The sequence below is a fragment of the Leptodactylus fuscus genome, chromosome 8 (assembly GCF_031893055.1).
Source record: "Leptodactylus fuscus isolate aLepFus1 chromosome 8, aLepFus1.hap2, whole genome shotgun sequence".
Lineage (NCBI taxonomy): Eukaryota > Metazoa > Chordata > Amphibia > Anura > Leptodactylidae > Leptodactylus > Leptodactylus fuscus.
In genome coordinates, this window is record NC_134272.1 from 80,049,935 (window position 1) to 80,076,957 (window position 27,023).

Below are 27,023 nucleotides of genomic sequence, written 5' to 3' on the forward strand. Positions count from 1 at the left end.
TAAATGGTTCAAATCACGCTGTCACTTCCTCTAAGTCCTCATAATACAGCGGCAATCAAGTGATAAAAGCGCCCGGACTAGAAAGCTAAACAAAGCGGGAAACGAAAATCTCTTCAGAAAGTCATTCCACAGAATAATCTGCCCACGTTCCTCTAGCAGGAGGCCAGGATAAGGTCAGTAGCCGGCCTTGTGTACCGAAATAGTCACAAACTTTTTTGAAATTTTTTGCACAAATAGTGCAAGCAAAAAGAAGAAACATATACTGTAATAGAGAAAATATCTTTCTACTCTTACAGTAGTCTACATGCACCAGCGTCAGAAGTTCTGTAGTGACTCGGATCCTCTGTCGCAAATTCTGTCGAAAATCACAAATGAAAAAGTCCAGCAACATGCCAGCCCTCATAACGGATACCTGACTGCTCCTGTAATAGTCAGTGGGTCCATAGGGATCTGGTCCTGTCGTGGTGCTATCTTAGCATACCTGTGAGTTAAGTGTGCAAGTTGCGAATTTAACTCTAATATTGCAAAGAATTTACCGTACATGCTGTTGTTATTGTCAAAAAAAAGATTGTACAATTGTTTTTGATAAAGTTTGATACATTGTATCATTGATAGGATTGAGCTGATCTTGACTTTTCAGGATCAATTTTGAAATCCGATTTCCGATCATTTTTCATTCGAACCCGATCTCGATCCCAATGCAAATCAATGGGATTTTTTTACTAATCGGAGATCAGATTTTAAAAGCAATCTTATTCACTATACAGCATGGAATCTAACAATTGAACTCTTTAATTGGTAGAACCCACGCTGTGTTTTGGATTTTTTTTTAATCCTCTGGCTACTTAATCCCTCCTGGTCTCCACTTACCTGAAGAGATGGCTGGTCCGGTGCTCGGTGTTCTCGGTCTTCTTTGCCTCGCTGCACCCGCCTCCCAGGTTAGTGTTTAAAGAGCTAGGAAGGCGGGGCTTGTAGCTTAGGAGAGTGTGGGCGGGAACAGGGTGGGGAGCCGTGACATCTCCCCTCCCAGTACCCGCTCACACTCTCCTAACCCACCCACACTCTCCTAACCTGGGAGGCAGGGGACAGCGAGGCGAAGAAGAACAAGAACACCGGGCACCGGACCAGCCATCTCTTCAGGTAAGTAGCTACTAGAGATGTTAGCTAGTCTTCCATTAGAATGAATGGGAGACTAGCTAGCAAAACATTGTGGGAAATGATCACCAATCTCGATCCCACCTAAAAAGATCGTGTTTTTTTCCGAACACGATCGCTCAACCCTAATCATTGACAGATATTCTACCATATATACAATGTGCAAAAAGTTGCCAAGCTAACCAGAGAGACTACATATGAGAGGAGAAGGAGGCTTCCTCCCCGCAGGGGTGCCATAGAAGACAGCAAATTACAAAAGGGTTAATCAACTGTTTTAGGTGCTGCTTATAAGTTCTGGATTGTGTTCTTTAAAATCCGAAACAGTTCTAAACTGCTGATGTATGTCTCCAGCATCTGTCACCGCTATACCTGCACCACATTGCCCAGTCTTATGTTATAATTTACTATTAGAACTGATTGCTCAGCATAATGCAACATAGGACAATACTGAAACAGAGTGGCGAGCCATCTTTATGTGACCCTTATAACCACTGATTTGACTTATGTAGAGCCCAGTAGACCCTAACATCTTCCTAGACGTGCCTGGTGTTGACACTACCCCCGGCTCTGTTGTATTTGATCTTCTTCTTTGTTCTCTATGACACTGAACAATCATTTGTTTTAATCCTTGATTTTTGCCGCACATCAAACGCTCAAATCTAAGGCAAATTTCTTGCCAAAGACAAACTTGGGAAAGTTTGATCTCGCAGGAAGAATAAAGAACATGAGTTGAAATGCTGTAGTTTCCCTGCACAGCGCCCGGCGAAGCTGATGTGATTAAACGACCTTTCTTGTTCTACGGAGTATTATGTTGTCAAGAGTGTCTGCAGGAAAATATGACAGAACTATTTCTTTTATTCCAACTCTCTGGGAATAGCCGTCACCTGAGCCTTCCATCCCTTCTCCTCTAATTATGATAGAAATGTCACACTGATTTAATTATCTGCCTTGACATTAATGGGGGATGTCTATATTGTAGATTAGAGGTGGAACACACTGGGGAAAGGAGAGTTCCAAAAATGTTCTAGAGATCTACCGCAAGCTGTCTGCATAATATTATTCTATAGAGTGTGTGACCATCGGGTTTGAAGCCACAATGATAAGAAACTCCCGTGTGTTCCTCTCGCAAGGCCTATTCACAATATCTGTTCTGTTTGCATTAAAGGGGTTCTAGGGGACGATGACATTGTTGGACTAACCTTAAAGGGGTTGTCTGCCCAATACTTTAAAACCTCCTCATTCTGACGCTTATCACTTCCTTGTTGGTTTCCACTTCTTGGTGCCATCTCCATATAGAGAATAGGAAATGCCCACTGACCGAAGCCCCAAGAATCTGGCACGGTGGATCAGTGAGTATTATTTTTTTTTATTATTAATTTGCTATGCCAGACTTTAAAAAATATTGACCAGACATCTCCTTTAAGATATTAATGACTGGTTGGTAGTGTCCAATCACTAGGTCAAGTGGAAATAGTAGAAAAACCGGGAACTTGTAGACCGCCGCTGGTGTGACGTAATCCAATTACAAGGAGCACAAAGCCAGATAAAACAAAATACATATATTGGTTCTAAGGACAAAAAAGACAACGCGTTTCAACATCAAACAAGTGTCTTTAAAAGGCCACTCTATAGTGGTTGTATGTAGGCTAACACGTAATGGACATGTAATGGACATGTACTGGACACGTAATGGACATGTAATGGACACATAATGGACGTAGATGCTGGTAGCACTCTATGCTTTAAATGCTTGCTTACATGTCAATCATGTCTATCATGGCAATGGTGTACTTGTAAGAAATGAAGGGGTGTCCCCTTTATTTTGCTGATTGGAGGGGGGACTGTAAAACTGATACGTCATATCATATGTAGAGATGAGCGAACACTCTTCGGATCAGCCGATCCGAACAGCACGCTCCCATAGAAATGAATGGAAGCACCTGTGACGCTGACTTTGTCGGTGGCCGGCCGGCGTCACAGGTGCTTTCATTCATTTCTATGGGAGCGTGCTGTTCGGATCGGCTGATCCGAACAGTTTTCGCTCATCTCTAATCGTATGTTGACATGGGGGCCCATAGCAGATTAAACCAGGACCCCTTTCCGTTATGGACACTGGTTTGGGAAACTATAGAGAGGGGAACCTTGCCCAAATTGTCACCAACCTTTAAAGTAAGCAATGTATCCTTATAAGAACCACAAGGTCGGCCTGTATGGTAGGCATGCTCTTTTACCAGTCTAATATCTAAATTGCTGTTTTTTTTATTGGTAGGAATAATTCTAAAAACATCACTTGCTGGGTTATAGAAATGTATCAGCCTACAGGCCAATTCCAGTACATTATTGTAGGAGCCACCATCTTGCCTTAGGTGGGCAACCTTTACTTTGAGGGTCTTATAAATGTAACATTGTAGATGGGGGATCCGCTGTTACAAATATTGCTTTTAGGATCTTGAAGATACGCCTGTAGTGGTTAGAAAGAAATTTAAGTCCTTTATTGCATGGGTTGCTCAATCTTGAAGAGATGTATTCCTGCCTAAAATTGTACATTCTCAGACTATTCAGTGGATAGTCACAGGCTCCAGTGGAGTAGAGATGGCAGGTTTGATCATAGGGGTATTTGAAGAAAAAAAAAAATTCAACTAGATGAAATTTGACACTCAAAGGGTGACCAGGCCAGTCAGACTATAATGTAAAACAGTGGACAGTCACAATACAGTGAGGCAGAGCTTCTCCCCCCATTCCTATTTATGGTCTGGAGAAAAGTGGGTAACAACAATGGATGATGTAATGGCAGATTTGCATATTCTTCCCATGTTCCCATGGCTTAATAAGACTCCACACAGCTAAATGGTGGTCTCTCCCTATGGAGTGACGATATCCCCTCAACCCTGTCTAAGCCTCTCACCTCTGCCAGGTCAGTCCTCTTTGCGCCAAGCTGACGAGATGCAAATACATCGAAACAGCTGTCCTTGGCTGAGAAGACTGTATCTGGTATAATCCCAACATCATTGCAAACAAAGGCCTCTGAGAAGGTCAGCATAATGTTAAAGGGAGCGCCCTCTATTGGTTTGCTTGCCCAAGACTCTGTCTTCCTAATTACATCATGGAAGATAGACTTGCACATTCTCAGTCAGCGCCCTCTATTGGTGTGCATGCCTGAGGCACTGGCATCCTAATTACATCATGGAAGTCAGATTTGCATATTCTTCCCATGTAATGGCAATTATTAAGAGCACACTGACCCGGCATGTCAGACTGTAATGTAAGACAGTGTACAGTAACAGATGACAGTGGAGCATTGATGGCAAGTACAACAGTGTGTATATTAATATATACACTCACCGGCCACTTTATTAGGTACACCTGTCCAACTGCTCGTTAACACTTAATTTCTAATCAGCCAATCACATGGCGGCAACTCAGTGCATTTAGGCATGTAGACATGGTCAAGACAATCTCCTGCAGTTCAAACCGAGCATCAGTATGGGGAAGAAAGGTGATTTGAGTGCCTTTGAACGTGGCATGGTTGTTGGTGCCAGAAGGGCTGGTCTGAGTATTTCAGAAACTGCTGATCTACTGGGATTTTCACGCACAACCATCTCTAGGGTTTACAGAGAATGGTCCGAAAAAGAAAAAACATCCAGTGAGCGGCAGTTCTGTGGGCGGAAATGCGTTGTTGATGCCAGAGGTCAGAGGAGAATGGCCAGACTGGTTCGAGCTGATAGAAAGGCAACAGTGACTCAAATAGCCACCCGTTACAACCAAGGTAGCCAGAAGAGCATCTCTGAACGCACGGTACGTCGAACTTTGAGGCAGATGGGCTACAGCAGCAGAAGACCACACCGGGTGCCACTCCTTTCAGCTAAGAACAGGAAACTGAGGCTACAATTTGCACAAGCTCATCGAAATTGGACAACTGAAGATTGGAAAAACGTTACCTGGTCTGATGAGTCTCGATTTCTGCTGCGACATTCGGATGGTAGGGTCAGAATTTGGCGTCAACAACATGAAAGCATGGATCCATCCTGCCTTGTATCAACGGTTCAGGCTGGTGGTGGTGGTGTCATGGTGTGGGGAATATTTTCTTGGCACTCTTTGGGCCCCTTGGTACCAATTGAGCATCGTTGCAACGCCAAAGCCTACCTGAGTATTGTTGCTGACCATGTCCATCCCTTTATGACCACAATGTACCCAACATCTGATGGCTACTTTCAGCAGGATAATGCAATGCCATGTCATAAAGCTGGAATCATCTCAGACTGGTTTCTTGAACATGACAATGAGTTCACTGTACTCCAATGGCCTCCACAGTCACCAGATCTCAATCCAATAGAGCATCTTTGGGATGTGGTGGAACGGGAGATTCGCATCATGGATGTGCAGCCGACAAATCTGCGACTGCAACTGTGTGATGCCATCATGTCAATATGGACCAAAATCTCTGAGGAATGCTTCCAGCACCTTGTTGTATCTATGCCACGAAGAATTGAGGCAGTTCTGAAGGCAAAAGGGGGTCCAACCCGTTACTAGCATGGTGTACCTAATAAAGTGGCCGGTGAGTGTATATATATATATATATATATATATATATATATATATATATATATATATACAGAAGATATTTTTAACAAAATTGAGATTCCAGTACTTAAAGGGTAACTTGGTCAGTCAGACTGTAATATAAGAAAGTGGATAGTTACAGACTACAGTGCAAAAATACAGTGGCAGATGTGACAGGTAGGTGTATTAAAAATAAAAACTCTACTGCAAAAAATTCTTTAAAAAATTAGATTCGGCACTGGGTGACCAGACCAGTCAGGGAAATATTCAGATTGCGCCCGTAGTGCAGATGTTAGAGGCAAAATCTCTTCGTTGCAGCTCCAGCAGAACCAACTCCCTATGGAATGAACATGGAAGAAAAATGAAGCAATGCAGGCCATCGGCGCCAGGAGAAGATGGAGCAGCCGATCTCCCCAGTGACGACTGTAAATCACAAAGGCTGCCGAGACGTGTAAATCAGGGACAGTCACTTCTCAGAAACTGCACCCAATAATTATAACGGAGGCACATTTTCATTTTTGGCAACAGTGTGACCCGAATCCATTATCCTAAATCTGTTTAATTTATCAACTCGCATCAATTATTCAGAAAAATAATACGACTTGCTTCGTGAATACAATTAGCGGAGGCGTTTTTTAAGTCAAGCGCCATGAATTTTGTCACTTTATGCTGAGATATTATTATTATTATATATTTATTATGGGACAAAATTTATATCTTATTTAATATAGATTGTGAGGCCCATACAGGGATCACTATGTGCATTTTTTTCCTATCAGTATGTCTTTGTAGAATGGGAGAAAATCCACGCAAACATGGGGAGAACATACAAACTCCTTGCAGATTTTATTCCTGGTGGGATTCAAGCTCAGGACTCCAGCGCTGCAAGGCTGTAGTGCTAACCACTGAGCCACCTTGTTGCCCCTATGGGACAAAATATACGAATTTACCAGTACAGCGGATCGGCCGCCTCTCCTGACACGTTTGACTACAGAACTCAATACCTGTACTCCTTATAATACAACTAGCATTACCCGCGACTTCATCAGTACTCCCAGCACAAATCACCTCCTATGCAACCCCAGCCTCCCCCGCGCCACCGTCCTCCTTCCCCCTGCATGCGTAGCAGTGTTGAGGCAGTTTCCCCGCCATGCCGCAACCAAGGGCGCCACTCCCATCCATACACAGCAGCCAGACCCGTCCGCGGCACGTAACACCACCCACCAGTGCTTTACATACAAACTCCAACGGCGGCCCCACTACCTATTCCCTCAGACTTTCGCCGGTAACGTTCAGGATTTCGGGGGCTGGAGCGGTATACGAAGTAGCCTATCTTTCCTTCCTGGTGGCCATGTAGGCATGTGTCAAATCTCACGCCAATCCGTTCAGCCATTGGGGGAGTCTAAACATCCAAACACACAAACTTTCACATTTCTAATATTAGTAGGATCATTATGGATCTGTCGTTATCATTCCACATTGTGACGTTCCCCTATTGTTCCTCCTAGAAATATATTAAGTTGATAAATTGACAACTGGGCGGTACCATTCCTCTTGTGACGGGGAGGTTTGCCTAGACTGTCAGAACTAATTGGACATATTTGGTGGATAAATAGCCAACATCCCATTGATTCCAACACAGTTTAATTTTTTTCTGTTCCCTCAGTGCTCTTGAGCAGTCATGTATTTTGTGTTTCGACACCCAATATGCTAATTAGGCTGTCTACTGTCAGGTGGGTGGGACCTAAGTGATCTCATCCCGTCTAAGACCGCCCACCTGATCGTAGAGAGTTTAATTAGCATATTGGGTGATGAAAGTAACATAACAGCGCTGATTGCTCAGGAATGGTGGGGGCTAGAGAAAAAATCCTAACTGTGTCGAAATCTTCAGATTTAACCCTTGCAGATCACGACCGCTTGCCCCCCTTCCCCAGTGATAGCCGGGAGCTGTGCCACTTAATCACCATACATATGTAATGGTGGGTTTACGTACTGCAACGTTGTCCCATAGACTATAATAGGCTGCGGTATATGAGCCTGAATAACATATTTTACTGTAATGACAATCAGAGTTACTAGAAGTCATGCCGGCCCGAAACAGCTGATCTGCAGGGGTCCCGGTTGTCACACCTCCGCAGATGACATATCCTAAGGATAGGATAACAAACAACACTTAGCATAAAACATAACTTTTCATATCAAATATGGTCAGCTAAAATCTTTCAACGGTATAGCTAGGGCTAAAATTAGAATACATAACTCAATGAGAAAAGTAGGGAACACTATAGAGATATAGCTTTTTTGCAATGTTCCTAGATACTGCAGGGTAGTTCAGCTTAGGGGAGTGATAATCACAATTTAACAGGTGACGGTTAGCACTAAATAGGTGCCTAGATGATGATAATCTCACTGATACTGTAGCTGATAATGTTGTATAGAGTAAATACCTTCTTCCCCCCTACTGTTTTGATGCTGTTCACACTGCCCTAAAGCGTCCACTCAATAACAAAGTTAACCTGACACCTAAACATATAACTAGTGTCCCTGTCCATTTGATAAATATGCCATTCTATAGGGTTCACACTAGATATGCTGTAAATAATTAATCTCTCTACGCGTTTCGATTACATATTCTCATCAGGAGAGGATAAGGAAAAATAATAAAGAAGATGTTGCGGTAAAAACCGCATTTCCCGGTTCCCCGATGGTGGGAGCCAGTACTCAGTGTCAGACGCTGACCGCTCTCATGCTGGGGTTTAAATAGAGCCCTAGCACTCTCACGGGCACGCCCACCATGCGTCATGCGGACCTCCACCAATGAGCTTGCAGAGTGTCCAAACAGGGGAAACTCCCCTTCCGTGGGCGTGTACATACTCCCGCGGCGCTCTGTTATCCAGCACTTATACTATACTATGACAGGAGGAAACCAGAACGTACGTGATTTCTCATATTTATGCAGGCAGAGTATCGGACTGGGGCTACAGTAAGTCCTATTACTGGGGCCATCAAGTGGGCATCGGGCTTACAATATCTGATTTTAGTCTCGCATCATTGGATCATTTAGACCCTAATAACATATCAGAGACATATTTTTTATCTCCAAGATGCGATACCATATTTAGGACTGGAGGAGGTTATCGATCTATTATTAAGCCGTTCGACACCTACATTGTGATCTTACATCCTGATCACAGTCCCTATCCTGCAGTGACCGATCCTACAGGAAAAACGCAACCCCCCCACTGCCAGTGTGAATTGTGCTTATAATGATGCTTTGAAGAACTCAATCAATCAAGCTAGGTACCTAGTAGTCATGTATGGTTCTAACTTCTGATACATGTGTGAACAATGTTCAGCACGAACACCTCTAAGATGACCATATATAACTAGGGTGTTCACACTAACACTTGTAGCTGGTTAGAGATGAATATATCCCTGGTCAATGCGGTTCAGGTTCCTACTATCAATGTGAATAGGGTCTAAACCAGATTCACCAAAGATAACCCAAAACAAAGTCTCCACATTAACCCTCATGACTGGTCACACATGGGTATGTCTCTGATACAAAGAACATATCTCCAGCCAATTCTACTTGATTCAAAAATAAAAAATAAAAAATCAATAAGGCTGAGACCAAATTTGATTTTTGTCATTCTTTATCATTGCACAAACATCACAACTGGTTGCACCTCTTCCATGACCGATCCTACAGGAAAAACGCAACCCCCCACTGTCAGTGTGAATAGTGCTTATACAGTCCTATGAAAAAGTTTGGGCACCCCTATTAATCTTAATCATTTTTAGTTCTAAATATTTTGGTGTTTGCAACAGCCATTTCAGTTTGATATATCTAATAACTGATGGACACAGTAATATTTCAGGATTGAAATGAGGTTTATTGTACTAACAGAAAATGCGCAATATGCATTAAACCAAAATTTGACCGGTGCAAAAATATGGGCACCTCAACAGAAAAGTGACATTAATATTTAGTACATCCTCCTTTTGCAAAGATAACAGCCTCTAGTCGCTTCCTGTAGCTTTTAATCAGTTCCTGGATCCTGGATGAAGGTATTTTGGACCATTTCTTTCTACAAAACAATTCAAGTTCAGTTAAGTTTGATGGTCGCCGAACATGGACAGCCCGCTCTCAAATGATCTGAAAACAAAGATTGTTCAACATAGTTGTTCAGGGGAAGGATACAAAACGTTGTCTCAGAGATTTAACCTGTCAGTTTCCACTGTGAGGAACATAGTAAGGAAATGGAAGAGCACAGGGACAGTTCTTGTTAAGCCCAGAAGTGGCAGGCCAAGAAAAATATCAGAAAGGCAGAGAAGAAGAATGGTGAGAACAGTCAAGGACAATCCACAGACCACCTCCAAAGAGCTGCAGCATCATCTTGCTGCAGATGGTGTCACTGTGCATCGGTCAACTATACAGCGCACTTTGCACAAATAGAAGCTGTATGGGAGAGTGATGAGAAAGAAGCCGTTTCTGCACGTACGCCACAAATAGAGTTGCCTGAGGTATGAAAAAGCACATTTGGACAAGGCAGCTTCATTTTGGAAACAAAAATTGAGTTGTTTGGTTATAAAAAAAGGCGTTATGCATGGCGTCCAAAAAGAAACAGCATTCCAAGAAAAACACATGCTACCCACTGTAAAATTTGGTGGAGGTTCCATCATGCTTTGGGGCTGTGTGGCCAATGCCGGCATCGGGAATCTTGTTAAAGTTGAGGGTCGCATGGATTCCACTCAGTATCAGCAGATTCTTGAGAATAATGTTCAAGAATCAGTGACGAAGTTGAAGTTACGCCGGGGATGGATATTTCAGCAAGACAATGATCCAAAACACTGCTCCAAATCCTCAGGCATTCATGCAGAGGAACAATTACAATGTTCTGGAATGGCCATCCCATTCCCCAGACCTGAATATCATTGAACATCTGTGGGATGATTTGAAGCGGGCTGTCCATGCTCGGCGACCATCTAACTTAACTGAACTTGAATTGTTTGTCCAAAATACCTTTATCCAGGATCCAGGAACTGATTAAAATCTACAGGAAGCGACTAGAGGCTGTTATCTTTGCAAAAGGAGGATCTACTAAATATTAATGTCACTTTTCTGTTGAGATGCCCATACTTTTGCACCGGTCAAATTTTGGTTTAATGCATATTGCACATTTTCTGTTAGTACAATAAACCTCATTTCAATCCTGAAATATTACTGTGTCCATCAGTTATTAGATATATCAAACTGAAATGGCTGCTGCAAACACCAAAATATTTAGAACTAAAAATGATTAAGATTAATAGGGGTGCCCAAACTTTTTCATAGGACTGTAATGATGCTTTAAAAAACTCAATCAATCAAGCTAGGTACCTAGTAGTCATGTATGGTTCTGACTTCTGATATATGTGTGAACAATGTTCAACATGAACACCTATAAGATGACCATATATAACTAGGGTGTTCACATTAACACTTGTAGCTGGTTAGAGATGAATATATCCCTGGTCAATGCGGTTCAGGTTCCTACTATCAATGTGAATAGGGTCTAAACCAGATTCACCACGGATAACCCAAAACCACAAAGTCTCCACATTAACCCTCATGACTGGTCACACATGGGTATGTCTCTGATTCAAAGAACATATCTCCAGCCAATTCAACTTGATTCAAAAATAAAAAATCAATAAGGCTGAAACCAAATGTGATTTTTGTCATTCTTTATCATTGCACAAACATCACAACTGGTTGCACCTCTTCCATATACACTGCCTATTCATAATTTAGATAAATGGGGCAAAGGAAATCTGGTCATTAAGACCTTTAGGTTTTACACATTCAAATTTAAAAATCCATCTCGCCTCATGTTGTAAAAGGAGGCGGTCCCAGTCACCACCCCTTACTGGTTCAGGTATATGCTCGATCCCTTGGAATTTCAAAACTCCAGGGTTCCCCCCATGACATTGCCACACATGATTGGAGAGGGTCTTGTCTTCTTTTCTATTTACATAGCCCACATGTTCAAGGACCCTCTTTTTTAGTTCCCGTCGGGTCTTACCAACATAGTTCAGTGGGCACGGACATGTGACGCAATAAATCACTCCTGCCGTCCGGCAGTTTATGAACTGTCTCGTATCATAAAACCTATTTGTTGTCACACTCAATACCGAGTTCCTTTTTTGAATATAATCACATGCTCTACATGTACCACATTTGTACGTGCCTTGTGGAATATCTCGGTTTAGCCATGTCCTTTCGGGAACAGTGGGTCTAAGATGACTATGGACCAAAAGATCCCGTAAATTTTTGCCTCTCCTGTAAGTGACACTCGGTGTATCGTTTATAAGGGGTTTCACCTCTGGGTCCATTGTAAGAATATCCCAATAAGATCTCAAAATACCTAAAACACTTTTGTATCCACGGTCATAGCTGCCTATTAACCTGACCACCCTATTGTTATCTCTCAAATGTTGTCTTGGTGTCAGTAATTCCGCTCTATTACTGCACTCTGCAAACTCCTTTGCTTCAGAAAGCAGTGAGTCAGGATAACCACGTTGTTTAAATCTGGCTCCCAAGTCATGTGATTTCTGATGGAAATCCTGCAAATCGGAGCAGTTCCTGCGAACCCGCAGGAATTGTCCTTTAGGTATCCCCCTTCTTAGGGGTGCCGGATGGTAGCTATCCCATCTGAGGAGGGAATTCGTGGCTGTTTCTTTACGAAAAAGACTTGTTTCTAATCTGCCAGATTTATCAATAGTGACCGTGATATCCAAAAACGTTATGGTGACCGGGTCAATGGTTGAGGTAAATCTCATATTGATGTCGTTGATGTTCAATTTTTCAACGAAAGCATGGAAGCTCTCAACTGTACCTGTCCACAACACTAACACGTCATCAATATAACGTAACCATAGCGAGATATCTGGAGTCCACTGTTCGTGCTGATCTGTAAAGACTAGGCGCTCCTCCCACCAGCCTAAAAATAAATTTGCATATGTCGGGGCCGCTGAACTCCCCATAGCGGTCCCCCGCTGCTGGTGGAAGAAGCGCCCGTCAAATGTAAAATAATTCCTAGTCAGCACGAACTCCAATAACTCCAAGATAAACTCGCCATGGTCTGTAAGTTGTGTTCTCCTGCTCTGTAGGAAGTACCTAATAGCTGCACATCCCTTGTCATGCGGGATCGAGCTATAAAGCGCCTCTACGTCTAGAGACGCCAGAAAAGAATTAGGTGGAAGATGGACGTCCTGTAACTGTCTCAGGACATCCATCGTGTCTCGGGCATAGGAGGAAAGTGATGACACAAATGGACGTAGTACCTTATCCAAATAGATACTCGTCCCCTGTGTTAGTCCCCCTATGCCCGAGACTATGGGTCTTCCTTTAAGAGGTGACACCCCTTTATGGAGCTTGGGGAGACTGTAAAACGTAGGTACAGTGGGGGATTTATTTTCCATGAACATCAGTTCCTTGTTACTTATTAGGCCTTTATCAAACGCCCTCTTTAAGATAGAATCTAGTTCTTTTTTGAAAATGCTCGTGGGATTTCGGTCAAGGACTCTATAGGTGTCCCGGTCCTCCAAGAGTGACAGGCACATTTTCACATATATTTCACGATCCATAACAATGACGTTCCCGCCTTTGTCTGACGGCTTGATAACGATTTCTCCGTTGTTCGATAGATCTTTTAATGCCGTCATCTCGGTATGTGTCAGATTATTGCCTTTAACTAGATCAGATGTCCTAAGTCTAGTCAGATCTCTGATTACCATCTGTTCAAAAATTTCTATGGACCCACTCTCATTCACTGGGGGTGCACTGGTACTTTTTGGTTGGAGAGTGTGAGGAAATGGGTATTGATCCTGAAGATCTGGAGAATCTTAGGTTACTTGAAGAACTATGGAGGGAGGGGGAGGGAATTGAGGAAGTCAGGTCCCTCACTGATCTCCAACCAAAAAGTACCAGTGCACCCCCAGTGAATGAGAGTGGGTCCATAGAAATTTTTGAACAGATGGTAATCAGAGATCTGACTAGACTTAGGACATCTGATCTAGTTAAAGGCAATAATCTGACACATACCGAGATGACGGCATTAAAGAGGACCTTTCACCATATCCGGGCACAGGCAGTTCTATATACTGCCAGAAAGCTGACAGTGCGCTGAATTCAGCGCACTGTCGGCTTTCCCGATCTGTGCCCGGTGTGAAGAGCTTACGGCCCGGTACCGTAGCTCTTCTATGGTTAGAAGGGCGTTTCTGACCATTAGCCAGAGACGTCCTTCTGCCTCGCGGCGCCAATCGCGCTGTGCTGTGGAGCGGGGAGGAACTCCCCCCTCCCTCTGCTCACACAGCTTGTCCGTAGACGAGTATTATCAGGAGAGGGAGGGGGCGTTCCTCCCCGCTCCACAGCACAGCGCGATAGGCGCCGCGAGGCAGAAGGACGTTCCTGGCTAATGGTCAGAAACGCCCTTCTGACTGTAAAGCGCTACGGTACCGGGACCGATAGCGCTTTACACCGGGCACGGATCGGGAAAGCCGACAGTGCGCTGAATTCAGCGCACTGTCAGCTTTCTGGCAGTATATAACACTGCCTGTGCCCAGATATGGTGAAAGGTCCTCTTTAAAAGATCTATCGAACAACGGAGAAATCGTTATCAAGCCGTCAGACAAAGGCGGGAACGTCATTGTTATGGATCGTGAAATATATGTGAAAATGTGCCTGTCACTCTTGGAGGACCGGGACACCTATAGAGTCCTTGACCGAAATCCCACGAGCATTTTCAAAAAAGAACTATATTCTATCTTAAAGAGGGCGTTTGATAAAGGCCTAATAAGTAACAAGGAACTGATGTTCATGGAAAATAAATCCCCCACTGTACCTACGTTTTACAGTCTCCCCAAGCTCCATAAAGGGGTGTCACCTCTTAAAGGAAGACCCATAGTCTCGGGCATAGGGGGACTAACACAGGGGACGAGTATCTATTTGGATAAGGTACTACGTCCATTTGTGTCATCACTTTCCTCCTATGCCCGAGACACGATGGATGTCCTGAGACAGTTACAGGACGTCCATCTTCCACCTAATTCTTTTCTGGCGTCTCTAGACGTAGAGGCGCTTTATAGCTTGATCCCGCATGACAAGGGATGTGCAGCTATTAGGTACTTCCTACAGAGCAGGAGAACACAACTTACAGACCATGGCGAGTTTATCTTGGAGTTATTGGAGTTCGTGCTGACTAGGAAATATTTTACATTTGACGGGCGCTTCTTCCACCAGCAGCGGGGGACCGCTATGGGGAGTTCAGCGGCCCCGACATATGCAAATTTATTTTTAGGCTGGTGGGAGGAGCGCCTAGTCTTTACAGATCAGCACGAACAGTGGACTCCAGATATCTCGCTATGGTTACGTTATATTGATGACGTGTTAGTGTTGTGGACAGGTACAGTTGAGAGCTTCCATGCTTTCGTTGAAAAATTAAACATCAATGACATCAATATGAGATTTACCTCAACCATTGACCCGGTCACCATAACGTTTTTGGATATCACGGTCACTATTGATAAATCTGGCAGATTAGAAACAAGTCTTTTTCGTAAAGAAACAGCCACGAATTCCCTCCTCAGATGGGATAGCTACCATCCGGCACCCCTAAGAAGGGGGATACCTAAAGGACAATTCCTGCGGGTTCGCAGGAACTGCTCCGATTTGCAGGATTTCCATCAGAAATCACATGACTTGGGAGCCAGATTTAAACAACGTGGTTATCCTGACTCACTGCTTTCTGAAGCAAAGGAGTTTGCAGAGTGCAGTAATAGAGCGGAATTACTGACACCAAGACAACATTTGAGAGATAACAATAGGGTGGTCAGGTTAATAGGCAGCTATGACCGTGGATACAAAAGTGTTTTAGGTATTTTGAGATCTTATTGGGATATTCTTACAATGGACCCAGAGGTGAAACCCCTTATAAACGATACACCGAGTGTCACTTACAGGAGAGGTAAAAATTTATGGGATCTTTTGGTCCATAGTCATCTTAGACCCACTGTTCCCGAAAGGACATGGCTAAACCGAGATATTCCACAAGGCACGTACAAATGTGGTACATGTAGAGCATGTGATTATATTCAAAAAGGGAACTCGGTATTGAGTGTGACAACAAATAGGTTTTATGATACGAGACAGTTCATAAACTGCCGGACGGCAGGAGTGATTTATTGCGTCACATGTCCGTGCCCACTGAACTATGTTGGTAAGACCCGACGGGAACTAAAAAAGAGGGTCCTTGAACATGTGGGCTATGTAAATAGAAAAGAAGACAAGACCCTCTCCAATCATGTGTGGCAATGTCATGGGGGGAACCCTGGAGTTTTGAAATTCCAAGGGATCGAGCATATACCTGAACCAGTAAGGGGTGGTGACTGGGACCGCCTCCTTTTACAACATGAGGCGAGATGGATTTTTAAATTTGAATGTGTAAAACCTAAAGGTCTTAATGACCAGATTTCCTTTGCCCCATTTATCTAAATTATGAATAGGCAGTGTATATGGAAGAGGTGCAACCAGTTGTGATGTTTGTGCAATGATAAAGAATGACAAAAATCACGTTTGGTTTCAGCCTTATTGATTTTTTATTTTTGAATCAAGTAGAATTGGCTGGAGATATGTTCTTTGAATCAGAGACATACCCATGTGTGACCAGTCATGAGGGTTAATGTGGAGACTTTGTGGTTTTGGGTTATCTTTGGTGAATCTGGTTTAGACCCTATTCACATTGATAGTAGGAACCTGAACCGCATTGACCAGGGATATATTCGTCTCTAACCAGCTACAAGTGTTAATGTGAACACCCTAGTTATATATGGTCATCTTATAGGTGTTCATGTTGAACATTGTTCACACATATATCAGAAGTCAGAACCATACATGACCACTAGGTACCTAGCTTGATTGATTGAGTTTTTTAAAGCATCATTATAAGCACTATTCACACTGGCAATGGGGGGTTGCGTTTTTCCTGTAGGATCGGTCATGGAGGAGGTGTAACCAGTTGTGATGTTTGTGCAATGATAAAGAATGACAAAAATCAAGTTTGGTTTCAGCCTTATTGATTTTTTATTTTTGAATCAAGTAGAATTGGCTGGAGATATGTTCTTTGAATCAGAGACATACCCATGTGTGACCAGTCATGAGGGTTAATGTGGAGACTTTGTGGTTTTGGGTTATCTTTGGTGAATCTGGTTTAGACCCTATTCACATTGATAGTAGGAACCTGAACCGCATTGACCAGGGATATATTCATCTCTAACCAGCTACAAGTGTTAGTGTGAACACCCTAGTTATATATGGTCATCTTAGAGGTGTTCGTGCTGAACATTGTTCACACATTTATCAGAAGTTAGAACCATACATGACTACTAGGTACCTAGCTTGATTGATTGAGTTTTTCAAAGCATCATTATAAGCACAATTCACACTGGCAGTGGGGGGGCTGCGTTTTTCCTGTAGGATCGGTCACTGCAGGATAGAGACTGTGATCAGGATGTAAGATCACAATGTAGGTGTCGAACGGCTTAATAATAGATCGATAACCTCCTCCAGTCCTAAATATGGTATCGCATCTTGGAGATATAAACTATGTCTCTGATATGTTATTAGGGTCTAAATGATCTAATGATGCGAGACTAAAATCAGATATTGTAAGCCCGATGCCCACTTGATGTCACCAGTAATAGGACTTACTGTAGCCCCAGTCCGATACTCTGCCTGCATAAATATGAGAAATCACGTACGTTCTGGTTTCCTCCTGTCATAGTATAGTATAAGTGCTGGATAACAGAGCGCCGCGGGAGTATGTACACGCCCACGGAAGGGGAGTTTCCCCTGTTTGGACACTCTGCAAGCTCATTGGTGGAGGTCCGCATGACGCATGGTGGGCGTGCCCGTGAGAGTGCTAGGGCTCTATTTAAACCCCAGCATGAGAGCGGTCAGCGTCTGACACTGAGTACTGGCTCCCACCATCGGGGAACCGGGAAATGCGGTTTTTACCGCAACATCTTCTTTATTATTTTTCCTTATCCTCTCCTGATGAGAATATGTAATCGAAACGCGTAGAGAGATTAATTATTTACAGCATATCTAGTGTGAACCCTATAGAATGGCATATTTATCAAATGGACAGGGACACTAGTTATATGTTTAGGTGTCAGGTTAACTTTGCTATTGAGTGGACGCTTTAGGGCAGTGTGAACAGCATCAAAACAGTAGGGGGGAAGAAGGTATTTACTCTATACAACATTATCAGCTACAGTATCAGTGAGATTATCATCATCTAGGCACCTATTTAGTGCTAACCGTCACCTGTTAAGTTGTGATTATCACTCCCCTAAGCTGAACTACCCTGCAGTATCTAGGAACATTGCAAAAAAGCTATATCTCTATAGTGTTCCCTACTTTTCTCATTGAGTTATGTATTCTAATTTTAGCCCTAGCTATACCGTTGAAAGATTTTAGCTGACCATATTTGACATTAAAAGTTATGTTTTATGCTAAGTGTTGTTTGTTATAAGAGAAAGTGTAGCAGTCAGTGCCCATTGAGATTAAGGATAGGATACCAGTAATAGTAGGGCAAAGAACCGCTTTCATTACACACTTCGGTTCTAGCCCCCCATAACTGACCTGATTTCCTCCCATGCCGTGACAATTGAAGATGCCGACTTTTTCGTTCTCTTTCCGGCCCATATTGTCCAGACATTGGTTGGTTTCCACATTTCTAATCTATAAAGTAAAGACAATGGCATTAGGAAAACCCTTCTGGGTAATAGGACAAGTTCCTTGTATGCAGCACAACATAATAAATTCGTCTGGTTCAATCCCTAATCCGGATGAAGGGAAGATGACCACCAGGGGGCAGAAGCCGATCGATCTCATGGTAGCAGGAAAAAGTAAAACATGTCAATCAGACATGGCAGAACTGGGCAGGGAGGTTGTTCCCGCCGCCATCCTGGAGAACCAAGCGTAGATCTTCTGTGGATGTAGGTTTACTCCAATCCGTCTGTCTCTTCATGTCATCCCAGACGGACTGGACGATGTTGCCATCACGGCTATATCTGTGGGGGCCATAACATCACTTACATTTCCATCTTCTTCAATCAATTCATTTCACAAAACTAAGCTATTAACCCTTAAGCATTCTTACTTTGCGCCTGCCTAAAATTTTTGCACTGGACTATATAGACAACCGACGCAGTAAACAGATTATTCTTCTGAATCTACACCCGTCTCAGTCGAGTAAACATATTTCTGATGTTGACGTTCCTTTAAGGCATGTTCCACCATGCAGAGCTCTTTTGATGCCATAGAGACTTGTTTTCCTTCTGTGAATATTCCTGAGTGATATTCCTGGCAGAATTCTGTCAATACTTGTATAAAATACACACGCCGTTTTCTGAGGAAATGCTAAATCACGTCCTCTAACAAACAGTCACTATACTAAATTAGGAACAAAATGCAAGATAATTAAACACCAGGGGCCGTGTGTGCTGGAGATGCCGCGATGTTGGAGCCGGCACAAATGAGTTTGCAATCTCTGTTCATTATGTGCAATTCTGAAAAGCTTGGAATAGTCTGGCGCAGATCGCTCGGCGGCTATGGGGTAAATCACATATTCAGATTTATTATAAAACATTGACTCAACATAGCGGGGTAAAAAAATCAGCAACGTTTTGTGTTGCATCATCAGTATACAGAACCGATGAGCTCAGTGTGGTTCCTCGTGGGCGGGGATATGTAAAATTTAACCTCTTCCCGTCACAGCTATTTTTTATTCCAAAAAATTGGAAGTTTATCCATTTTGATTTTTTTTTTACATATACTTCTATAGTTCATGTCTTTTTGGATGTGGAGATATAAAAATGACTGCACATTCGGTCTTGTGTCAGCAACTCATTGCCGGAAGTTATGCACCCCATGTGACCACTGAGGCCTCTAATTGGTCTCAGCAGTCATGTGGGGTGCAGGACTTCCAGCAAGAAGGCTCCGGCACAAGACCAAGCGGATACTAATAGCAGACAACAGAGGTGGATTTGTTTTTTATTATTTTACACCTCCTCTGGCTCCGCAGGGGTTGGTCCAATTCTTGGACCGCCCCTTGAACAAGACAAAATAGTACAAAGAAAAAACGTACCTCACCAAGAGAAAAGTAACGCCTTGGAATCTGGGAGTCCGGATAGATTGTTTCTAGATACCAAGAAAATGGTTTACATTTCAGTCTTTCTCGAAGGGATTTCCTCTCGGTTACATCTCCGTAATCAACCTTGACAACACCTAGGACAATGGAAAGGTTACTGTATAATAAACTCAGGGCAAATGTTACATACAGCACGAAAAAAAACAAAAAAAACGCTCCAGCTAGTAATGATTATGAAAAGGCTGCACGGGCACTGACCCCAGACTGCAATGGAGTCAAAGTGATACCCAATCGGGAAAAAAATGTGTCCAGCATGCCAACAGTTAAAATGTAACTTTTACTTCATATGAAAAATTAAAAGACGATCTTACAGTATATTGTTCATCCAGGATACAAGAACATTGTCAACAATTTACGCGTTTCGGGACTCCCTCTGCTGTCCCTTACTCATAGCTTGAATAGAGCCAATCACTACACCCAATATACAAAACGTTAACCCTCACATGTTTCATACCACAATGAAAGGATAAGAATTACTATGATGTCACAAATCATGCCATACTACAATGGGCTATACTATACACAAAGGCAAGATAGTGGGATGAGTTGAACATATAAGCGAGTAAAGCAGGAGCTGTCACAGCTCAGCTCCTGCCTTACTGCTGCGCTCCGGCTTCGGCGTGTGTAGGCGCGATGTGATGATGTCACATCGGGCCTACAACTATGTGAGAGGAGTGAGAGAGCGGAGAGAGTATAAGTATTTGTTTGTTTTAAACATTGAGGGGAACGTAATGTAGGGGGCCTATGAAACTTGGGGCATATGAGGGGGGGGGATGAAGGGTGGGAGAACGACATGACACCAGGGCAGATGAAGGGGGGGGAATGGCATGACACTGGGGCAGATGAAGGGGGGGGGGGGGGAGAACGGCATTGCATGACACTGGGGCAGATGAAGGGGAGGAGAACGGCATGACACCAGGGCAGTTGAAGGGGGGGGGGACGGCATGGCATGACACTGGTGCAGATGAAGGGAGGGGGGCGGCATAACACTGGGGCAGATGAAGGGGGGAGACGTGAATCTGGGAGCAGAGATGGGGTGACATGAATCTGGGGGAAGAGATGGGGGTGACATGAATCTGGGGGCAGAGATGGGGGGACATGAATCTGGGGGCAGAGATGGGGGGACATGAAACTGTGGGTAGAGATGAGGGGACATGAAACTGGGAGCGGAGATGGAGGGGGTACATGAAACTGGGGGCAGATAAAGGGGTTATATGAAACTGGGAGAGATGGAGGGGGGACATATAATTTACAGGTGACTGTAGGAGGATTATACTGTGTGGGGGCACATGAAAAATGAGGAGAATGGGGGGAGTCAACATACAAGTGAGCGGAGCTAAGTTTGCCGTGGTGCGCACACGCGCCACATATTTTTTCCCTCTTTCGGCTCTTCAGAAGTTGGGAGGTATGCAGTGTGACTGTACAGTCTGGACTTCCCCCTATAACAAGAGTCTGACTGTACAGCCTGGAGCTCCCCTTGTAGTCTAGTTGTGTAGAGAGCTATGAATGACTACACAATATTCCCAGCGCCTGCCTATGTTATACGATATCCGATTGCATTGCATATTATTGCAGTCTGTACCAGATATTTACAGATGTTTACTCCTCATTTATGTTCATCTGTCATTGTGCTCAATAATCCCTAATGAAAATGTAACGATGTCGTCTCCAACTACACAACAACCTAAACAAACACTTCATTATACACCGAAGGGTTTGATGTTTTAGCAATGCAGAATGCAATTTTAATGAAATCCACTGATACAAGAGCGCGGTAAACTGCAGACAAGATGGCGCGCTCTCTAATTGCATTGTCCATGGATTTGTGTTTGCCATTCTAATCCATCCGTCTTTGTTCTTGTTAATCTTTTTTGATGTTGCATTCTTTTAGATCCTTCTATTTATCTCTTAGAAGACAGAAGTAGGATGAAAATGAGTCAATTTCTATTAACAAGCTTATGTTTCCGTCTCTCTCACTGCTAGGTTACAAAAAAAGTACCAGAAATAATACAGCGTAGAGACGGAATATCGGACCCTTATCGCCGCGCGATCTAAATTCAATTCTACATTAGAAGGGAATTTCCATAAGGTCGACATAAAAGCTGCTCTGAAGTGTCTTTATAAGGGAAAATATGACTTAAATCTGGGGGAAAAAACAAAAACAGGATTCTTCCTTGAAGATCCAATATGCTTTGTGAATTGACTGCCCCTTCTGGTAGTCATGATCACTACACTTCCGATTCTCAGTTGCTACAGGCCAGTCCTAGCCACAGATTGCATGGCTGATTCCAGGAGTCCCTGTCAATTTGGTCGTCTGCAAGTGGCCTAAATATTAGTGTTTGTACCTGCTAAACTTTCTCCTGCCAATCCTTGTGTGTCTGTATCTATATCATGCTAGGTTTACACTAGTGTTTGAGCACTCCGCCATTGAATCCGCATAAAATTGGCAGATTGAAAAGTCCTACAAGGAGACAGATTTATTAGATCCCATAGCTGTCTTGAACCCCAAGGGTCCGATCACTATTGCAATACATTCCAATGCTATGCATTGCCACCAGGTGGCTGTAGTGGCCTCTCATATTTAAACACCTGAAATCCGCCATAATAGTACAATAGATTTCGGGACAGGGTTAATAGAGTACGCAATGAATTCTCTAGATAGTCTTCTCCCTCCTCTGGTAGCTGTTAATACAGTATCCAAAAACATCACCTAGACAGTATTCTCCATCCTCTAGTAGTTGTTAATACAGTATCCAATACCATCACCTAGACAGTCTTCTCTCTCCTCTAATAGTTGTTAATACAATATCCAAAAACATCACCTAGACAGTATTCTCCATCCACTAGTAGTTGTTAATACAGTATCCAATACCATCACCTAGACAGTCTTCTCTCTCCTCTAATAGTTGTTAATACAATATCCAATAACATCACCTAGACAGTCTTCTCCCTCCTCTAGTAGTTGTTAATACAGTATCCATTAACATCACCTAGACAGTCTTCTCCCTCCTCTGGTAGTTGTAAATACAATATCCAATAACATCACCTAGACAGTCTTCTCTCTCCTCTAGTAGTTGTTAATACAGTATCCAATAACCTCACCTAGACAGTCTTCTCTCTCCTCTAGTAGTTGTTAATACAGTATCCATTAACATCACCTAGACAGTCTTCTCTCTCCTCTAGTAGCTGTTAATACAGTATCCATTAACATCACCTAGACAGTCTTCTCTCTCCTCTAGTAGTTGTTAATACAGTATCCAATAACCTCACCTAGACAGTCTTCTCCCTCCTCTGGTAGTTGTTAATACAATATCCAATAACATCACCTAGACAGTCTTCTCTCTCCTCTAGTAGTTGTTAATACAGTATCCAAAAACATCACCTAGACAGTCTTCTCCCTCCTCTAGTAGTTGTTAATACAGTATCCAATAACATCACCTAGACAGTCTTCTCTCTCCTCTAGTAGTTGTTAATACAATATCCAATAACATCACCTAGACAGTCTTCTCCCTCCTCTAGTAGTTGTTAATACAGTATCCAATAACATCACCTAAACAGTCTTCTCCCTCCTCTGGTAGTTGTTAATACAATATCCTATAACATCACCTAGACAGTCTTCTCTCTCCTCTGGTAGTTGTTAATACAGTATCCATTAACATCACCTAGACAGTCTTCTCTCTCCTCTGGTAGTTGTTAATACAATATCCTATAACATCACCTAGACAGTCTTCTCTCTCCTCTAGTAGTTGTTAATACAGTATCCAATAACCTCACCTAGACAGTCTTCTCCCTCCTCTGGTAGTTGTTAATACAGTATCCAAAAACATCACCTAGGCAGTCTTCTCCCTCCTCTAGTAGTTGTTAATACAGTATCCAATAACATCACCTAGACAGTCTTCTCTCTCCTCTAGTAGTTGTTAATACAATATCCAATAACATCACCTAGACAGTCTTCTCCCTCCTCTAGTAGTTGTTAATACAGTATCCAATAACATCACCTAAACAGTCTTCTCCCTCCTCTGGTAGTTGTTAATACAGTATCCATTAACATCACCTAGACAGTCTTCTCTCTCCTCTGGTAGTTGTTAATACAATATCCTATAACATCACCTAGACAGTCTTCTCTCTCCTCTAGTAGTTGTTAATACAGTATCCAATAACATCACCTAGACAGTCTTCTCTCTCCTCTGGTAGTTGTTAATACAGTATCCAATAACATCACCTAGACAGTCTTCTCTCTCCTCTAGTAGCTGTTAATACAGTATCCATTAACATCACCTAGACAGTCTTCTCTCTCCTCTGGTAGTTGTGAATACAATATCCAATAACATCACCTAGACAGTCTTCTCTCTCCTCTAGTAGTTGTGAATACAATATCCAATAACATCACCTAGACAGTCTTCTCTCTCCTCTGGTAGTTGTTAATACAGTATCCAATAACATCACCTAGACAGTCTTCTCTCTCCTCTAGTAGTTGTGAATACAATATCCAATAACATCACCTAGACAGTCTTCTCTCTCCTCTAGTAGTTGTGAATACAATATCCAATAACATCACCTAGACAGTCTTCTCGCCCTCTGTATGCTATACATATAGTGCTCAGTAGGATCTCAGTCAGTCTTCTGTTCCCTTCTGGCAGCTCTTAGCTTGTTGTTTGAACCATGAACTTGTGATGGATGTTGTCAGCAAGAATTCACTTATCTCTATTGCTATGCAGGGGATTTGGAGCTCTGTATCAGAAAAACGGAGCTCAGAACACTATCACAAAATATTCCAAATTTAATCAGTCGGGAAGGTTGTATCTAAAAACATTGGACAGTGAAGCGTGAAATCCAAACCCCCAAATGGTTAACCAAGAGCCGAGCCACCCACTGCTATTCTTCACGTTGCGGCGGCAGACTGGAGCGCGTCAGTTCTGCGCACATTCAAGCATTTCTGTCAGTTAATTAAATTTTAATTTTCTCACCGATATGTAAATTTTTATTAAACCATTGACAAGCAAAGTTGAACAAAAATTACTTTCAGTCCCACATGCCCCAGCATAGAAACCCCTGGCAACCAAGTCAGCGCGCTGGCAGCGTACTATATACATAATTGAAACACAGCAGGAGGTCAAACCAGTACAAGACATGATGGCGGAGCACTAATCAATGCAAGGTAAGATACTGTTCATATCCTTCATGTCTGAACACAGCCATCTATTAGTACAAGGGGGAAATATAATGAGGAGGAACCTCAAGCAAGTAACGACTGGTTGTGCAACACCTCTGGACATAAAGAGTTAACACCAGTGTATTAAATCACCCCCAATTCTATACATAGGGGACAATGCACACCCTACCGTACAGACATGTCCACCCTTCACTACTTTACACCAAATTTGTTTAAGGAAACCCATTTCCTAAATGATTGCAACATGATAGCAAAACAATTGACAGGTTGCAATTCCTAATCCAACCACTGGGTGGCCATATATAGAGAATAGAGCACTATACATTCATGTTGTTTTGAAAAGATAGTCCATGCCAAATGCACATTGTATAGTGCAAAAGTTTTAGGCAGATGTGGGGAAAAAAATAACAACATGAAGACAAGAGAAATATAAATCCCATCAATATTTGGTGTGACCTTTGCCTACTTCTCGGTACAGACAGTTTTGGCAGAACTCGACAGGGAGGTTGTTCCCGCCGCCATCTTGGAGAACTAAGCACAGATCTTCGGTGGATGTTGCTTGCTCCAATCCGTCTGTCTCTTTATGTCATCCAAGACAGACTGGATAATGTTGAGATCTGGGCAAAACTTCCAGGACTCCTCTTCCAAAGGGCAAAGGTCACACCAAATATTGACTTGATTTACATTTCTCTTTTATGATACGCTACCAAGCCTTCTATTTCCAAAAGCATTCTTAAAATCCCTTTGAATATCAGTACGGCAAAGTCACTGCCGTCGGCGAACATATTAGCAAAAGCTGAACGTGCAGAAATACTAAATGCAATCTCCACACCCATCTGCATGTTACAAATGACTAACAGAACCCTATAAAGCCTATTACAGCAGATCGGATTCCACGGCTTGTTCGCCATCTCGTGACATGCAGCGTTTATCCAGCAGGTGGCACCATCTATCTATTATTCAAGACGACATGAAAGATTCCGCGCGCAGGACTGAGATCCTTCGGTCTTTACTTCCCCCTGCTGTCAATCAATTCTTTTCATTCCTTAGATTTAGGGATTTTGCTTTCCTGCTATAGATTTTCTATTTCTATGAAGTCAGATATGTATATTAGGATTATTGATGCCAGGCTGATCCCGACAAGTGACATTCAAGACACAGCCAAGGCTCCTGGCAGCAGGAGGGAGAAACACAGGATGGAATTGTTTCCACCAGCAGCTTAATAACAAGATATTGGATTAGCGGTGGGATATAATATCAGCCTATTGTACGTAGGATATGGGGACATCAGACGTGGGGACAATATTCTGCCCCCGACTTGATGACTTTATTATATACAATGCCGTATACATGCAGAGCTGCGATCGTTTAAAGGGATTTTCTAGTTACAGCCAATATGTATCCAATGAACGATTTCTAATATATTTCCTGTATCAATGTTTCTGTTTTTGCATGTAGAGATTGAGTACAGCCCACTAGAGATGAGCGAACCGCGCCAGATATATTGTGATGGATATTATTGAGGTTCGCCAATTTAGTTTGCTTTGGGTCGAACTTGTCTAGGATGATCTGGAAGTGACACTCTAGGTTCACGCTAGTGTTCGGGTTTCCGTTCCTCAGGACTAGGGTTGAGCGATCGTGTTTGGGAAAGATTGGATTCTGATCAGAATTCCGAACACAATCTTTTTAGGTGGGATCGAGATCGGTGATTATTTCCCACAATGCTTTGCTACTGGCCAAGCATTGTGGGAAAAGTTAACAATGTTAGCCTTCACACTGAGTATACGCTCCGCTCATTCTGAGTGGAGTGTATACTTAGTGTGAAGGCTCCGCTGCAGTTCCATAGGAATGAATGGAAGCAGCCGGCACACAGCTTT

The 27,023-nt window shown here is 42.9% G+C and overlaps 1 protein-coding gene across 7 annotated transcripts in view; it reads right to left on the reverse strand.

Annotated features, from left to right (window-relative positions):
* GALNT13 (polypeptide N-acetylgalactosaminyltransferase 13) overlaps positions 1-27,023 on the reverse strand; it is a 184,684-nt gene that overhangs the window by 28,105 nt on the left and 129,556 nt on the right. For all 7 annotated transcript variants that reach the window (XR_012717354.1, XR_012717353.1, XM_075284489.1 and 4 more), the window contains exons 8-9: positions 19,911-20,050; positions 18,404-18,502 (exon numbers count right to left, since the gene is read on the reverse strand). Coding sequence is in view for 5 of the 7 variants with exons in the window: in XM_075284489.1 (XP_075140590.1) it covers positions 18,404-18,502; positions 19,911-20,050 (239 nt within the window). In the remaining 2 variants the exon portion in view is untranslated. The remainder of the gene's footprint in view (positions 1-18,403; positions 18,503-19,910; positions 20,051-27,023) is intronic.